This window comes from Agelaius tricolor, unplaced genomic scaffold, assembly GCF_023055355.1.
Source record: "Agelaius tricolor isolate 1412-34295 unplaced genomic scaffold, bAgeTri1.0.p SCAF_3, whole genome shotgun sequence".
In the NCBI taxonomy this organism is placed as follows: domain Eukaryota; kingdom Metazoa; phylum Chordata; class Aves; order Passeriformes; family Icteridae; genus Agelaius; species Agelaius tricolor.
Window position 1 is genome coordinate 4,710,772 of NW_027269263.1, and position 18,623 is coordinate 4,729,394.

The window sequence follows — 18,623 nt, forward strand, 5'->3', positions numbered from 1 at the left end:
TCTCATATGGTTGGTGATTGCCCAGCCCTCTGATATGTCAAGGTCTCTCTGCAGGGCCCTCCTGCCTTCAAGGGAGTCAGCAGCTCCTCCCAGTTTTGTATCCTCTGCAAACCAGCTTAGCATCCCCTTCCAGCCCTGTGTCCAAGTCATGTGGACTCTCATCCGCTCTCCTCATGTCCAGAGCTGAGGTTTTGCTGGCACTTTTCCTCCTGTCAACAGAGATTTTAAACTTGATCACTTTGTGGTCACTGCGGCCAAGATGGCCACCAATCTCCACTTCAGCAATGAGACCTTCTCTATAGACAAGCAGCAGATCAAGGAGGGCATCTTTCTGAGCTGGCTCCCTTAGGACCTGTTCCATAAAGTTGTCATCTACTTTTTCTGGATCTTCTGGTTGTACCACGTGTGTGATGCCCCCAGTTAACTTCTGGCAGGTTGAAGTTCCCCAAAAGGACCAGGGCAGTTGACCTGGAAGTGTTCCCTTAACGCCTCAAAGAAGAATTTGTCAGTGGGAGTTGGTGTCCCAGTTTGTGGCTGGGAGGTCTATTGTAGACTCTCACAATGACATTCGCATTATTTGTTTGCTCCTTGATTCTTACCCAGAGGCTCCCAGCTGTGCCACTGCCAGCTGTGAGCTCTGTACATGGTAACCCTTCTGTTACACACAGTGCCACCCCTCCAGGTGAGGAAATGCTGTGGGATAGTGGAAGAATTTGAAATGTAAATGCATGACTGCAACCCTAGAAAGGAAACTTGCAATGGCCATGTCATGCCTTATTTATTTCAGGATCTGACCTCTTGAATACATCAACATTGTTCTCCACCTTAAAGGATCCCAGAAGGTAAAAGGACTGTAACATACTGCAAGCTGTGCAGTCCCAGGAGTTTAGCAGGAGATAGCAAGGCTTTTATGGTCATGAAAACATTCAGGGGAACACAGTGAGGCAGCACTAAGTAGGTGAGGTCAGCAACAAGCAGGCACTTGCATGCTGGGGTGGACAGGTATGTATGAAGAGGAGTGAACGTGTGGGGAGCACATCCAAACACCCAGACAGCACAGGGAGGAACATGGAGCTGGGAGATGAGGTGGGTGGACAGCCCCAGAGATGAAGGGATGCCTTTTGGCAGGAGCAGAAATGTTTTGCAGGGAGGAGCAGAGCGATACAGGGCTTTGGGTGTGGAAGGAGGGAGGAGGGCAAAACTGGTGCAACAACATAAAGGAGTGAGCAAGTGCTGCAATCATTGAGGCACAGGCTGGGGTTATCCAGGTGCTGCTGACTTCCCCTGGGCAGGGAGCTGGTACAGGAATTGCAGCACACACCTGTGATGTGCCTACAAATGGTTCCTTGGGACAGTTTTACATGGGAGACAGCAGCATGCAATAGACACAGGCTGTTTCCTGAAGTCTCTCACCTGAGGTGCCTTCACTGCATTAGTACCCCACAACAGAGAGGATCCCTGGCTACCACCACACACGAGGGAAGGCAACAAGAGAAACCCTGTGTCAGCAAGGACCAGCACTGAAGAGAAAGTGCCTGAAAGCACCTTCTCTAGTGAACACCAAATGCACAAGACAGCCTGTATCACTCAGGATGATTTCAGACTGCATCTAACACTGATCCCATGAATCCCAGGCTGTATCTCAACATTAACTGTAATGTTAAAACATCAGGGCAGGGTGTAATGATGCCTCCCACACCTTGGCTCCACACAAAGGAAACCACTGCAGCCTGCAAGGCTTTTATACAGAATAATAAAGCTGGAGTTGAAGATGTCCCTCCGGTCTACAAAACAATTTACTGAGCACTCTCAGCAAGTTGTTTAACTGCTTAGCTGCCAAAACCCTCACCTCATCTCCACTTGACTCCTCTGGTTCAGAGCAGAGAGGGAGGAGCTGCAACTGGATGTTCATTACAGATCAGCTCCACACAGGCAACCTTGGGTAATAATGAAGTGCATGTAAAATTGCCCTAGAAGTGGAGCTCAGCATCAAATTCCCAAACAACACAATGTGAAGTACAGGTGCTGCAATTCTTCTGATGGGAAATAATAGTTCTTAACCTGGAACAAACAGGTTTGATTAGATATGCTCAGCAAACAGAAGGAACACAGGTGCCTTTGGAGCACAGGACGCTTAAAAGGTGCTATCATGAGGCTACTTGGCACACAATGCAAAATTAGGTTAGGCCTTTGTTTTCTTGGGAGATTCAATTGCTAGTTTCTGAGTTTCTGGACTCTGGGCTGATTTTGTAGTGCTTAGATCATACATGTAGAGACCCTCTACATGTAGTACATGGTTCCTTGGGACAGTTTTACATGGGAGACAGCAGCATGCACACACCTACAGAGAATAAAATTATGCTTATTTCTTTACAAAGCTATAGTACCATCACAGTACCATCACATCTACTTGAAATAATACTAGTAATTTTTAAAATCTGGATTATTGACAAAGAATTGCAAAGAAAGGTACACATGGTTTCATTTAAGCCATATAGAGAAATGACAATTCCTAAGCACCCACAACAGACATTGCTGGTAAAATCTGAAAGCATTAAAGAAAAATGATAACTTGTGTGCCTCCAACTGCACAAATGGATCTACCACATTCATGAGAAAAATCACTAAAGCCTCATGCCTCTGCCTGCCAAGGTGGCCAGGGCTAGACAAGGCTTGTCCTGAGTGTTTGCCACAAGCACAATGGTGGCTCAAATGCTTTACTCCCTGCTATCACCGCTTTCTCTCACTCCCTATTTTCTTTTTTTTTTTCTTTATTTTCTTTTTTTTTAAACTTGTATATGCTTGCTCTGGGAGATTCCCCCCCCCCCCCCCCCCCCCATCAAGCACTACCTGATTTGAGAACCAGCCAAGTATCAAACACCTGAGTTGTCCTCCTTCTAGGGGCTTCTACCTTCAGCCAACCAATGTATGAAGCTCCACTCTCCCAAAAAAGCTTTCCAGTGACTAAAACCTTAAGGTGCCTTTTAATTTCACTCAACAGTTAGAGACATACACCCCATTCTAACACCAGGGGATATAGGGAAAGAGTAGCAGGTCACTCAAACCACCCAGTTTCAGGGTCTGAGAGAAGACTTGTAAAGAGTCTTGAGACCTGCTGAACCCAAGAAAGGCATCTCTGTGAATTTTAGCAGCTTAACTTTGAGCAGAGATCTCTGCAGACCTTGTAAATGCCCAGCTCTCCAGAGGGAAGGCAGCAAAAGATTGCAGTGGTGGATTTTCAACAAACTGGCTGCAGAGCTGAATTTAGCACAGGGACACAGGGGCACCCCTCAAGTCATACTCCAGCCCTTCTTCATTTGCCCAAGTGCTGGCAATGCATGCTGTTCCAGCTTCAGGGAAGCACCAGTCCCTTCCCAATGCCTTCTCCAGGGCAGAGAGGGAGCCCACTGCACAGTGCCTAAAGCACTTGATGTCACCCAGCATCCTCCCAGCAACTCTGCAGGGCCCTGGGCAGGAATGCTCACAGCCTGACTGGCACAGACAGGGGAGCCCAGAGCTGGAGCACAGGCTCCTCCTGGACAGCCTCAGACAGCAAAAGCAGGCCATTTCCACTGGCTGCCTGGTTAGAAATCTGTATTTTTGCCAGTAGTCAGCATCAAAACTGAGTTCAGCAAGGGGAAGGGAACATGGAAAAAGCATTTCACCCACTTCTCAGTAAATGATGATGACAAAGGGCAAGGAGGTCACTCTCACTGTAACCAGCAAGTGCAGGAAAAAGCCACTTTTCCATCACAGAACAGGACTCATCCAGGAAAAGGCAAGTGCATCCTCAGGCTTGTGAGCTGAAGTGACACAAATGCCTCAATCCCCTGACCCTGCAGCATCACTACCCCACAGGATTGCTCCATCCCCAGCCCCCCTGCACTCCCACTGCCAGCACACACAGCCAGGAGCTGCCAGCACCAGGAAAAAATCCTCTACTAGGACTTGCCAGATTTGTGTGAGGGGGAAGACCAAGACACAGCTGCCTTCTTCCCCAGCTTGTGGTGAGAGAAAGTGGTGCTTTCTTCACCTTGCTTGGTTTCAGGCAAATAAATCCTTTCCAGCAGAAACAGTAGCCCTGAGCAGGTTCTCTTGCAGCTGTAGGAGGCATATTTGCCCATGTATTTTATACTCTGCCTTTCTTCACCCATGCTAAAAATACCTTGATGTCCTTCACACATGCAGTGCTCACTCCATCTCCAGCAGGGAAAAGGAAAGTGAAGCCAGAGACCCACTTAACAATTTTGTTTCCTTTACTTGACCAGCATGAAACCACAGAGGAGGGAGGCACCTGTGGCCTAGAGCTGAGACAGGAGCAAGGGTGGACCCTGTCATACCACATCCCCTGTCATCCCCTCCAGTGCTTGGAGCTCTCTCTCTTCCCTGTCCACCTAAAGTGATGGAGACCTGGCAGAAGGCTGGCACACATCATCTGTACAATTCCAGATACTGAAAGGCCACTTTCCAAGCTGGCTGATCAAATGCAGAAGACAGCTAGTGCAGCTATCCCAGCTGCTCCTGTTTCTCTGCTATTTGCAGGAAAAGGGGAGTTTCACATCCCTTTCAGCAGGAACAGTCACCAGGCAGACTGTGAACATGCCTGCCTCCTTTCTTTTCTTTTTTCTGCAGCTGGCCCAGCTTTCCCTAAAAGCAGTGCCCACCACCCACTGCAGATAAAACCCAAATCCCAATGCAAACCATGTTAACATTTACTCTGACCTTTTTTAGACTCAAGAGGTGCTCATTTTGCTCCACCACACCCATGGTGTCCCTCAGACTGTCCTCCTTGGTAGTTCTGCCTACAATGGTCACACTTTGCCACTGTGCTGCCCTTGCACCCACTGCAGACAGCTCTACCCAAGGGCCTTGGATAAAAGAATTAAAAGAATTAAAGGAAAAGGGTTTAATGACCAAGTCCTCAGCTCAGCTGCATTCTTCCACCCCTTTTTTTGCCCCAGGCTGTGCAGTTCAGGCAAGTGCAATGAATGGGAAAGGTCAGAGATGAGATCTGTATTCTGGGGGCCCAGACAAGTTCCTGCCCCTGCTTCACACACAATGGCAGAGTTGGTTCACAAAAGGCAGGGTGGCAGCATGCCTGGGGAAGCCAAACCAGCAGGTTTGCTCCAGCAGGGCAGGCTTGGCACCACAGAATAATGAAACAAGAGGCTCTCTCCTAGCTGCGAACGCATTTGGAGCCCAGAGAATGCTTTTTCATTCATTTTAAAAGAATAAATAACAATTGTCACTGACACCTTTGACATAGAGCTTAATTGAGGCATGGGAGGTCAAAGCAGCTTGCTCCAAAGCCTTGGCTGCTCAGCAGCAGAGACAAGGCTGGCCCAGGTCCCTGTTAGCCCAAATATGTGCTGTAACCACCAGGCCACGGCCCCTCCTGCAGGCCACCCTGTAATACAGAACAAACAAGCTCTCATTTAGGGTGGGCAGCTCCTGGGGACAGTGAAATCTCTAGCAGCTTGTTCTGGCAGGCTGGCAGTGGTGAAGAGACACTAATTTTCTTAGGGCAGCCAAACCCCTCATTTGCCCAGAAAACCTTTCCACAAGCGAGGATACGCCTGAAGCTCTCAAAGTGCCCAGGAGCAAGAGCTGGCCTCCCCAGCTGTTTATATGACATTCAAAAGGAGAACAAGAAGGAAACAGAGTTCTGAGAATCAGGATTTCCTACCCTGTCCCAGGACTGTCCTGGCATTACCCTGCTCTCCCAACTGCTCCAGCATACCCAGGGCAGGGCACCCCCACCCTCTCAGGGAGCCCTCCCAGAAGGCAGCAGGCATGCAGGGTGCTCTGTGTGGAGAGATTTAAGAGCATTTTCCTCTCTACCCTGCCAGGCCCAGCTGGGTCAGACACAGCACTTGGCAAGAGAAGAGCTCCCTGCTAATTTTAGCCTCTGGCTCTCCACCCAGGCAGCAGCAGCAGCTCAGCTGTGGAGAGCTGGGCAGCACCGAGGTGAGGGCAGGGCATGCCACACTGATGTGGGCTGAAGCAAATCCCTCCCCATGGCTGAGAGATGGAGCAAGGACAAACTGCAGCTCCCAGGGGATCTCTGGGAGCTCTCAGCATTCTCCTTCTGCCCAGAGGAACAACTGAGGCTGCAAACCTGCAACAGCATGCCATGAGTTTTACACACTTTGGGACAGTCCTGGAGGTGGTGCACGCTGGACCCCAGTGTGCCATGCTGAACAAGCATCAACACTGCTCATAGGAGAGCCTGGTCTGGCTCCTTCCCATAATGGTCTCTTCTCCAGCATGCTGCCTATCACAGACAGAATCCTTGCCCAGGGATGGGATGCCTTCCCTGCTGATGCAAACCCTGCTCTGTCAATCAGTGCTCAGGGTGCGAGCTGAGCAGGGACAATTTCCCCGTGTCCAGATGCAAACTTGCACTGGTTCCAGCAAACAACCCCTATCCCTCTGTGTAAGAGGAAAAGCCCCAAAAGGCATGGCAAGACTGGAAGGGGGCCCTGAGGATTATGAAAGGAGCAGAGGCAGCAATTCCTCAGCAAATTTAGAGAGTTTCTGGATTAAATGCTACCTGACCATGAACCATAGGACTATGTGCAAACCAAGCATCTCTTATTCAATTTTCACTGTACATTGAGAAAAGGGACTTGACATCCTTTGCAAATAAGGAGGGGTACATAAAAAATTTCTGACTATATTAGCAAACCTTTTTCTGCAGAAAAAACTGACCAAGTGCTGAGTATTTGTGTGACACCCAGGACAAACCAGGTAACCACACTCTGCCAGTCAAGAGCAGCATCTGCAGCACTGAGCACAATGCCCTACACAGACACTAACCACAGTAAAAAGCCATCATGCTACTGATTTTCAAGGCACCAAACAACACCCTTATGAGACCAAATACATTCTTAACCATCCTAGTAGAGCAGCTTATGATTCCTACAAGCTTCTGTAAGTTTTATCCCAGTATTTTCCTCTACCTCTTTTAAACCTAAAATAGTGGTTTATTCTGCACCCTCTTCTTTCTACATCTCTCTTTCTGATCTCTGTTCCAGTCCCTGCTCCACTGAAACCCCAAGTATTTCCTTCTAATCTAGCCTTCAGTTCCTTACACATCACAATATTTTAGGGGCCACTGGCATTTTCTGATCACTCTGCTCTGATCTTACTATCTCCCGTTTTTGGCAAATCCTTACTTTTGTTAAATAATTCCTGTCATCTGTACTTTCAAATGCTTCCTCTTCTGCTGATTTTACCTTCCAGTTTCTTTCTTCCTCTACTTCTACGTGAGCTGCTGAACTTGCTAAAATGCTTCTTTCCCTCCTCGATCTGCCTGCATTGTGTATCAAATTCAAACAAAGAGTTCTAAGAAAAAGGTGAAAACAAAATTTACAAAGAATAAAGATTTAAAAAACAAACAAAAAACCAACAAAAACCCACCAAAACCAAAACAACAAAACAAACTAACAACAACAACAAAAAACTCAAAAAACTAAAAAAAACAAAACAAAAAAACCAAAACCAAAAAGCAACAACAACAACAACCAAAAAAAAAAACCCACAAAAAAAAGAACAGGAAAAAACCCAACTAGCCATGTCTTTTGGGAAGCATGGAGTTTGGGAAAAAGCACTCAAGAAAGTGTACTGGAAGACCCAGAGTTAATTGGCAGAGCAATTACAATTTGCAAACCAAAGGAAATCGGCCACATGGCTGGGGCTGATGGAATGCAGACAGCGATCAGACAGTTCAGACAAACTGAAATAATACTGGCCAGACTGGGGCAGGCTACAGCAGGAGTTCAAAGAGGGAGTGCACCTTCCCCTGCCCCCCAGCACACACCAAGGACCCTCTTCCCTACTGCAGGAAGTGCCATGTGCCTGGAAAAGCCTTGGAAGACCTGCAAGGAAGGGTGGTATGTTGGGAGGAATCCCACGTGCAGAGATGTGCTAGCAACATCAGCACTTCTTCAGAGCAGCAGCAGTGATGAGGGCTCAGGGAGAAGGGAAAGGAACAAGAGAGGTGGAAGGATTTATTAGCTGCAGGCCAGGTGCAGGTGAGCAGCACACCATGGCAGCAACAGAGAAACTGCCAGTGGATGAAAGGCACAGGCAGAAAAAGCAAATTAAATTCAGGCTCAATGCTGACAATCTTAGCTCCACTACTGGAGCAGGTGAGCAATGTGAACAAGTAAATACAGATCATCAGCTACAGCCAGTAATTCCATGGAAAAGGAAAACACCCATTACCAAGGTTAAATTCTGTCAAACTCTGGTACCACAAAGTGTGTGCAATTTCCTGAAGAAAAAGTAACCAAAACAGCAGAAGCAAAATTAGAATACATCTTTTCAAGTATAAATAAGCTCCTAACATAGCAAAACACGGAGCAGTACAACTGGCCTTCAACTCATGCAACTTACAAAGTTCTTCCTGACTGAGGAAGCAGCTGAAAAAGAGCAAGATCAGGAATGCCCCTGGGAATTGGTGACAGAGAGCAGCCAAGGCACACGGGCAAAAAAAGGTGATGCAACAAGCTCTGCTGTGCTCCTCATCCTACAAACCAAGGACTGCTTAGGTCCTGATTAATTAAATACCTGTGTAAAGAGGGTTTTGCCCCTGCCTGAGAGGGGAGAGGAGAATGATGGTCCACACCAAACCACTTCTGGGGCTTGAGGTGCTTACAGCTGGTGGTCCAGCCAGCACATGGAGACAAACCAAGCACCAACTTGGCAACACCTTTTTTCCACAACCACCATTCAGGCTTGTGTTTAGTGCTGAAAATCTTTCTAGAATCCATATGAATTTAGATCCATGCAGATATTTTACATTGCTACCACGTGGCTGATGACATCTCTCATCTTTCCTTTGTGTCCCTATCTGCCTTCCCACAAAAAAGTGGGCACCCACTTGCCTTGCTGCTGTGGGACACCTCTGCTCTGAACACCCTTGGAACCTGAGGGAGTTGTGGGTCACCAGTCCCTGTGGTTATAGGGCCCAGAACAGAAGGCAGAGAGGTGGCTCACAGCCCCTTTCCTGGAGATCCCACCTGCACATCCTGCCCCTTTCCTGGGGATCCCACCATTCTGCTGCCCCCTGGGCTGCTCTCCACCTCCCCTCAGGTGCTTTAGGCTCCAGCCTCCTCCTCAGCCCATGCCTGGGATTCCCTGGATGAGATGGTGCCTACAAGATTCTGGGGAATAGGGAGGGGGAATGTGGTCCTTTGTGACTGCCCCCACTGATGCAGTTCCCTGCAAATGTTCAGTTCTCCACACTCAGCAGAGGTGCTCCCTGGGAGATGAGGCTCAGCCTCCCTCTGGCCACTGTGCTGGCATAACAGGAGTCTCACAGAGGTTCAAGCTTCACCCTTTCTCCACTCTAGATTTAAAAACAAACCTTCTCACTGCCTTTTTGTTGTTGTTGTTCCCCTAGCAAGAAAAAGAAGCAACACACGAGCTGGGAAAGAACTTAATAATGCCTTTGTTCTTAACCCCTTGGCTTGGATGTTACTTTGAATTTCCAAGTAGATGCAGCTAACTACTCCCTCCCATTGCTGTGAGAGTGCAGGCTGTGGGGCAGAACTGTTGGTCACAGAATTCACTCTGACACAAGCACGCATTGATGTTTTCAAGGCATGGGAGAAGCCTCATTTTGAAATTGCTATTTACTCCTTATGTAAAGCAGATAATTATTACCAAGGAACACCTCTGGAAATTATAGTTCAGTGAGGTTCAATGGAAAAACTTGGTTTGGGCAGATTGTTTATTTTGTATTTTTGATGGAAAACAAACAAAACACTCCCAACTGGCCTGTTTATAACAAAACATGGACTGTGGCAGCTACTGCAGTGAGCTGCTGCAGCAGGTAGTGGAGGCTGTTAGTACAGGGTGGTCTGGACAGGATCTTCTCAGCCCATTATACATTTTGTTCTGTAGCTCAGATGGGGTTAATAGCATCCAGACATGACTACTGCAATTTTACAGAAAATTGCATTATGCAATATAAATAAAACTAATTTAGGAAGTGAAGTATTTACCAGAAGGGCTGCAGACATCTTAACTAGGCTGAAAGGAGTGGCAGCTCTGAGAAAGCTGTTGGGAGTTACCAACACCAAATATATGGGCCAAGCCCACACTAATGACATTGAAATAAATAAATAGCCTCCTCAAGGAGAGGCAAAAAGATTTACTAAGAATGGCAGGAAAAATTACACATATCATAAATGCAGATTATCCCCACTCCAAGAGAGCTCTACTAGGCAATTCTGTGGCCATCACAGGCAATGACACAGATAAAATATTTTTACTGGTGAATGGAACACAACAGTATGTGACAATGAACTACTGTTTAGTGAGTGTGAATTTACATATTTCAGTGAAACACAGGCTACCATGTAAGGCTACTAGTTCCTAATGCTCACAACTCAGAACACATGAGGAAAAGAAAGTCAAAAAGATAACACATGCCTGTTACCGTCAAGCCTTTGATCTGTATTCAGTGTTTTTACATTACTGACTAGCACTGGCTGACAATTTCCAACTGGTAAAAACAAACAAAGAATATTTGAACTGTCAGAAATTAACATCGAGGTCACTGGAGTAAGAAGGGAAAGCCCCATGGATGATGCAAAGGCCTGAGACCATTTGTATCTCTGATGGAAAACCGTGACACAGAAAAGGAAAAATAGCCCCAGACGTGACAGTTTTGCCACATGAGGGTATCAGACCTACACTGTAAAGTAATCTGTGACAGCTTATTCCCCTTCTTTCAGAAGCTGGGGAAAAAAACTCCACATTGACCTCTTTTATCCCTCAAAAAACCTCCAAGACAGCTCAAATGGGAAATAGTCTGAGAATGCTGAAATAACTAAGCCTTAGGAAATTATAAAATCAGAATTAGTGATCTTTTGAGGGGCACTGATGCTTCAAGGGGACTCAAGTCCACCCAAAATCTTTGGATTGTCTAAAATGATTCAACATCTTAAAGACTGACTGCTTGAATATTATTATTCTGTGTAGTTGATTTAAATTATTTATTATGGCAACACAAATTATTTTCCTTAATGTCAGCACAATCCCAGACCATCAAAGCATCAGGAACTCTCTCCAGATCAGGAACATCAAAGGCCTTTGCACTTTGGCACAGGAAAGTCTTCTCAGGAAAACAGAAACACAGAGCAGCTCTGGTCAAGATCCCAGTGTACTCTGGCTTGGCTCATGACACACACAGGCTATGAATTTCTAACATCACGAAAAGGGTGAGTGTCCAAGGCCCAGATTCACAACTGTTTCCACCCAAGGCACATGGCTCTTTCTGAAATCTCACACCATATGTAAATCTGCCAGCTTATTTCCTTTTCTGGAAAGTCTTTCTCAGCTATTACTGCAAGTCAAAAAAAAAAAAGCAGTGGAATTGGGAAGTGACTGTAAGAGGCAGCATCAGTGCAGAGCAAGAACAAATAGGAAAGGGAAACTGGACAAAACATATAAACTCCTGAGGCTAGGAGGAAGAACCCCATAATTACTCCATTCCCAAGTGCCAGAACCTACAAGGCAGTCTCTGTGCTCAGGAGAGCATCCTGCCTTTCTCCATCCTGCAGGTGTCAGTAATTTCAAACCAGTAGATGAGAGATGATGTCCATCTTCCCTCACATCTGCCTGGACCTGCAGGTGGGAGAAGGCAGAGCCTCTCTGTTACTGCAGCACACAGACACATCTCCAGAAGACAGCATCATTTCTCTGCCCTCCCCCTGTGGTGTGGAGGAGATGCACAGGAGGGTACCCCTGTAAGATCCAAGCTATTCTAACCCAGTCCCACTCATGACAGGAAGGTGTGTGCAGGAACACATGCTGTTCTGGCACACCACTACATAAATCTGTCATAGTTAACATGAGTACATGAAGAGATGACACAAGAGTTTATTTATAAAGGTGGTATGTAATCTTGGCAAATTATTTGGGGATCTGCTGAGGCCACACAAACTGCAGGCCAAGCTCCAAGAAAACAAACACTCACCTGACAGGAAGTCAAGTGGTGAAAAAGCACCAGGTTCACACCCTACCTGCAGCACCTACCCCAGCAGCAGGGCAGGGATGTACTGGCCCAGGACAAGCATGGCACAGCCACCTGAGATCTGGGCTTCCCCACCAGCTGCACCAATGAACCTCCCAACCAAACTCCAGGGTGATCCACATTGCTCCCTAAAACCCTGGTATGGAGGGCTTTGACAGCTGGCTTGCAAGCAAAGCTGAGTTAATAGAAGAAATAACAATTGATGATTTTCGAGTGTATATATAGCAAGGAAGAAGACAAGGCCATCAGCAAGGAAACAGATTAGAAAAGATACATGAAAATTTTTGTAAGCTAGACTACCTGCATAAGTAGATGTGTATACGTGCCTTATTAAATTTCTGTAAAACTTTTGCCAATTATATTGATGTTAATTGCTTTGCACCAATGAAGATCACGCTTTGTTAAGAATATATAAGTTGGAGAACACGCAGAATAAAAAACCTTTTTCTTCTTCCACCCTGATCACGTGTGTGTATGTCACGTCCAGCCTAACAGTGACACCCTGGGCTCTCTCCTGGAGCCTGTGGGAGCAGTCTGGGCTGTGACCATGGGCTGGGGATGTTGGCACCCCTTACACACACAGAGCAGGATGCCCCAGCACCTCTGGTCACCCTGACCCCCTGGCAGCACCCCTGCCCTGCCTGCAGGGCACATCCCTCTCCCCACAGCTACAGGCCCACAATGTGCTCTGGGAATGGCGCTGCCCAGTGAGCAAAGGCCTCCCAAGTGTCCTTCTAAGCACAGAAACACCATATGCAGGCTTCATGGTACAGAGGGGGTGCTTTGAGGGGGATACCTGGGTTAACAGCTTGCACAGAGAGGAAATACACACTTCAGACATCCTTCCCTCCACAGCTACAGGCCCACAATGTGCTCTGGGAATGGCGCTGCCCTGTGAGCAAAGGCCTCACCAGTGTCCTGCTAAGCACACAAACACCACATGAAGGCTTCATGACAGACCTTCCCTTCAGGAGGGGGTGCTTTGAGGGGAATACCTGGGTTAACAGCACAGAGAGGAAATACTTCAGACATCCTTCCCTCCACAGCTACAGGCCCACAATGTGCTTTGGCAATGGCGCTGCCCAGTGAGCAAAGGCCTCACCAGTGTCCTGCTAAGCAAAGAAACACCACATGCAGGTTTCATGGTACAGAGGGGGTGCTTTGAGGGTGATACCTGGGTTAACAGCTTGCACAGAGAAGAAATCACACTTCAGACATCCCTCTCCCCACAGCTACAGGCCCACAATGTACTTTGGGCACAGGCCTCACAAGTGTCCTTCTAAGCACACAAACACCACATGCAGGCTTCATGGTACAGACATTCCCTTCAGGAGAGGCTGCTTTGAGGGGGACACCTGGGTTAGCAGCTTGCACAGAGAGGAAATACACCCTTCAAACACCACATGGCCCCATCTCTCCCCACACGCACTGAAGAACCTTGGGGGCAATTAGCTCAGCAGGAGAGCGATACCGTGCGTGCCCAGGCAGGAGAGATGGCGTGTGAGGGATTGCAGGAGCCAGCCATGAGCATGGGAATGAACCTGCAGGTGTAGGTGTGCTCCTCAGGGTGTGTGCACACAGGCAAGGGGAGGAAGTTGATACATTACATTAAATGTCCAACTTCACCTTCCTGGCAGACAGTTTTCTCATACAAACACATTCACCTGCCCACTCACATCAATACTTGGACAACTTGCACTGCTCTGCAGTGGCCTGGCTGCCTGAAGGTCAGAACTCACATGGTGCAGGAATAAGAACGTTCTGGGAAAGCAAAGGGATACTGAAGATGTTCATACTGGGGAGTTGGAAGTCTTGCCATGAGGACTTCTTTATTGGTTTCTTCTGAACCCTCCTATTTTCCACTTCAGAGAGCGGGAATGTGCACTCCTGAGTTAGCAAAGCAGCAGTCTGAAACCCTAAATGAGACACAAACCACTACCACAATCCAAGATAGGAAGATAACACACTCCCAGTGCTATTTACTCACAACAACCAAATGTGGAGGAATGGGAGTAGGTCGAAGCAGCTGGGAAGGGCAAGTTAAGAAAGGGGCCCCCAACTCCTTGTTCCTACAGGATTCCAACCTGATCCTGAACACCTTCCCTGGGCCTGGCTCAGTGTGACACTGAGCACAACCTGAAATAAAAGAAATCAGTTGAAATGGTTTATAGACTCCTGAAATACCATGGTCTTTTCAGCAGAAAAAACAGATTGTGCACAGCAATGGCTGGGAATGACCTCACCTCCAAGTTTCTACAGGGATGGGGCTGTGCTTTCACTATGCTGACACAGGATTTTTTTGCAAACACAGCCCACTGACACAAGCCTCACAAGCCCTGTGACTCCCTCAGTCACACCCTTCTGCACAGGGGGGCAAGACGAGACACTTCTGGGCACAGAATAGAAAAACAGAGGGAGCAGGAGCAGTTGTCAGACCCACTTCTTCAATCCAAACAGCACTGCAGCAGCTCTGGAAGTGGCAGTGTTTTGGGATAAGGGTTTTCCCTGAGCAAAGACCTCTCCCTGCCCTGCATTACAGCAGTAAAGGCGAGATGCAGGACTTGCTCTCCACACCTCTGTGTTTTCTCCCTTCCCAACACCTCATTCACCCTTTCAATAATAAAATTTCCCCATTTCCAGCAGGAGCAAAGTGTGCTGTGTAGCAGCTCATAAAGATGAGGAAAACATTCCTAGTGGAGAGCCCACTCCAGAGAGGTTAGTGCCTGTCAGCAGCAGCAGTAAACAGACTGTCTCCAGCTCTCTGGGTTTTCTGGCAGGGAGGCAGTGTCCTGCCTGTTAAAACTTGTTTTGGATGACAACAGGCCACATTCCACGTGAGGAGAGTGTGCCCATCTTCAGCTCACAGCAGGCTGCTTGTTTCTCTTCACTCAGCTGTAAACATGTTTAAGATTCCTATAAACACCTATTGAGCAGCAAACCAGCCAAACATGCTCAATTAAAAAAAAAATAAAAGAACCAGAAGGCAAACCCCTCAGCAACAGAAACACCCTCCTACCCATGAGCAAACAGTCCTGCCAACAAGGCTCCCTGGAAAGAATATGTAAGAGCATCACCTTAATACACTCGCATCACAAGGAAAAAAACCAAGTTCTTTTCCTTTACCCGACTAACTACTCATTTCAGCATCACCTTCAAAGGAAAGCCATCACTCACAAGAGCCCATACTATCCTCTGTGCCAGTCCAGCCCATCCCAACCTCCCTGAAAGCTCAACTTTCCCAATCAGCTTTGGCACACAGAAATGCCAAGCCATGGCATACACCAGGCACGAGTTCTGCACCTCAGGCTGATCCCTCACAACCTTTCACTTTAACATTACAGCAAAGCTTTCCTCAGGCCAGAGACTCTTTCAGCACATGGTGATGAAGCATCATGAATGCCAATAGATACTGATGATTACATGATATTCTCCTAAATTCCTCATTCACTTTTATCCAAACTATTTTATCTGCTTGACTTTGCTGCACAGCAGAGCTGCACACACCTCAAGAGAGGACAGTCAGGGCCCCAATTTTTCAGCATCACTTACTCAAACACCCATCCCTGGGTGCTGATCTGCTCTCTCCAGCACACACTGACCTGGGGGGTAAGATGAGAGGAGCATAAAGCTCAGGAAGATCCACCATGCCTGAAGACTTGCTCTAAGACACAGACTTGAGAGCCGGGATGCTGTGGGGGCATCACAGGGGCTTGTGCTCCATCACATGCAGGCCTGAGAGGAGGAGCAATATTTTCTCTGAGACTTTACAGCTTTGCAAGAGGGAGACTCACTTCTCTGGAAAGAGAAAAACAAACTTGGCTTTCCATGCACAGGCTGTACTATTATGCCTTTCAGTGAGGCAAGAAGAAACTCCATTACAGGCACAGGAGATGGAAACAGTGATCTCCTGTAGATCTTTCAAGCCCAACAGCTTTTCACCTTTCTGGCCCCAATGGAGGAGCCTTTTGTCCAGAAAAACTGCCCAATAAAGAGCTTTTGAATTTTATCATTAATAACTGTTGCATCAGCTAAGTTGGGGTGGCAGCTCTTGGTTGGTCCCAGGAGTGATTTACAATAGGGCTCCCACCTGGGACATGCAACAGAAAACAATGCAGAAAACAAGGCAAAAAACTATTCATTGCTTGCAGAGTCCCTCCCCCCCTCAGCTTCCCAGGACCCAGGAAAGAGTCACCACATGGAGTCACAAGCACAGCCATCCCTCTCCCCAAAGAAAAAAATATTACTTAGTTTTAACAGCCAAAAGAAAACAAATACTATTTGTCTTCTGCTCAGATTTCTGATTTCTCTTAAAACAAAACAGGCTTTTAGAGGCAGTAGGGCAAGAGGAAGGGTGGGGAAGGTCACAGATTAACCTTCCTCCTGTTAGCAGGTTCCAGGATTCTGGCTGCAAGGCCAGGAAAACATGACACCAAGTGCCCAGTGTGACCACAGCCCCCTGTGATGCTAAGCCATGAGGAACTGCCTGCCAGAGGATTTTACCCTCCCACCCTTTCCAGCAGCATTTAAATACCTCCTGTTTGCAATGAGCAGCAGCGTCTCTGGTGGATTTGAGAGAATCTGGAATTTTATATAATTGAACTTTAATATAATGCAATTATTTTGTTCATGTTCTGTTTTGGTTGGTAGTAACTACAGTCATCTCACTGTTTCCAGTTTCAGTCTTAAAACAGAATGACTTTTGTAACAAAGATGTAAAAATAACCCTGCCTTAGAGCAAAGAGGAATAACCCAATTCACTAACAAAGTTGTTTTCTCCTGAACATCTCTGCTTCACCCTCCTTCTCCCTCCGCATTGCTGGCAGTGAAAGGACCATCAGCTGTGCAACTCCAAACACCCTACCCAGCCCCTCTCTCCCCATAACCACTATTTTAAATACTTCTCAGTTGTTTTCTCCCTTGCTCCTGCACGAGCCCTCTGCCCACCTGTACAAATCGTCTCTAAGCATTTTTGGTGGGGTTTTGCCAAAGCGATGTACAGTAAAAGGCATGGTGAGATTGCATGAAAGATGTAATGCAAAGCAGACTCATAGGGCAATTCATCTTCTCATTCTGCCAAGCATAAAAAGAGGATTATTACTAGAGGACTTATCCTAGCCAAAGAAATCAGACCTGTTACACTGCTGGAATAATAAATATGTCTTTTTAGCCTTAATAGCATGCATAATACAGAACAAATATACAAGCTGAAGTCCTTTGATGGACTTTGTGGGAGTAGACCTTCATGGTGCCCCTTGCACAGCCACTGTCCAAAGCTTTAAGATTGAAACCAAGCCTGATTCGTGGGAGTATAAATTTGGAGGATTATAACGCATAATGAAAGGACCAATATACTGGAAAGTATCAACAGTTAAACACTAACATGTAGTTAAACATCCTTTCAAATTAGATTAGTACCGAGTACTGACATGGTTTAATAAACAGCACCAACATCGCAGGCAATTTTACCAAACCATGAGCCATTCGAAACTTTTCTGTAACTCAAAAAAGAGAGCCTCAAAAACGAACCACAAGACACTGACAGAATTTTCCTCTACTTCAGAGAGCAAAGCGCAGCTCGTTGCACTTTGCCCGAGCCCCGCTGTACTCCCCAAAGTTTGCACGCAACGAGCCCGTTAGCGGGCGGGCAGGGCGCCTCTCGCGGGTGCGCATCCCCTCCTTCTCCTCGCATCAAAAAGCATCCTTGCTGCCTTACACCAAAGCAGCAAGAACGACAGACATCTCAAAGCCGCGGCTCCGCGCTCTACAGTTCCAGCACGGTCAGCTTTGGGTAGGTCTCCCGGCAGAGAGGGGGCGAGAGCCAAAAGGCAGGCCAAAAGCAGGGAAGGGAAGCCACAGCGCCCGGCCGCTCCCGGGGCCAAAGCCGCGCTCCGACCCCCGCGGCTGCGCTCACTCGGCCGGGGAAGGGGGCACCGCACGGGCTCCCGGGGACCGCGGGTGCTCGGGCTGCGAAGGACGGGACCCCCCCGCTCCCTCCCGTCCCCTCCGGCCCCGCTGCCGGGGATCACTCACTGCGCTCCGGGGCAGCCCCACCGCCGGCCACCGCCACCAGCTCCAGGTAGGCGGCCCAGAGCCCGAGGGCGAGCGCGCCCAGGGCCAGCAGCAGCCGCAGCTGCCTCCGGCGCCGCAGCCGCGCCAGCAGCCGGCCCCGCATGGCGCCGCTCAGGGCGCCGGGCCCCCGCCGCCCCGGGCCATGGCTCCGGCCCCGCCGCTCCGGCCGCACGACCCCGGCGCTGCCGCCGTGCGCGGCGCGGGGCGGGCCCAGGTGCGCGCAGCGCCCGCCCCCGCGGGCAGCCCCGGCCCCGCGCTGCCGCCGCCCCCCGCACCTGCCTCCGCCCCGGGGAGCGCTGCCGAAGGGCTCCGCTCCCGCCCTGGCCGCACACAGCCACCTCAGCGCCGGACCCTCCTCACAGCCGCTCTCCGTGCCCCAGGAGCGTTGGAGGTGTTGGAGTTGGTGCCGGTGGAGTTACCATCCCGATCCTCACCGGCGAGATGGTAACTCCTCTACAGGGAGGGAAGTAGAATGAGAGGGGACGATTCAAATTCGCGCTGGTAC

General features: G+C 48.4%; 1 protein-coding gene across 1 annotated transcript in view; it reads right to left on the reverse strand.

Annotated features, from left to right (window-relative positions):
- The window catches only part of B4GALNT3 (beta-1,4-N-acetyl-galactosaminyltransferase 3), a 64,924-nt gene extending 46,506 nt beyond the window's left edge, over positions 1 to 18,418 (reverse strand). The window contains exon 1 of the mRNA XM_071422244.1: positions 18,080 to 18,418. Coding sequence (XP_071278345.1) covers positions 18,080 to 18,221 — 142 coding nt within the window. The 5' untranslated portion in view covers positions 18,222 to 18,418. The remainder of the gene's footprint in view (positions 1 to 18,079) is intronic.
- Positions 18,419 to 18,623: the final 205 nt, after the last annotated feature.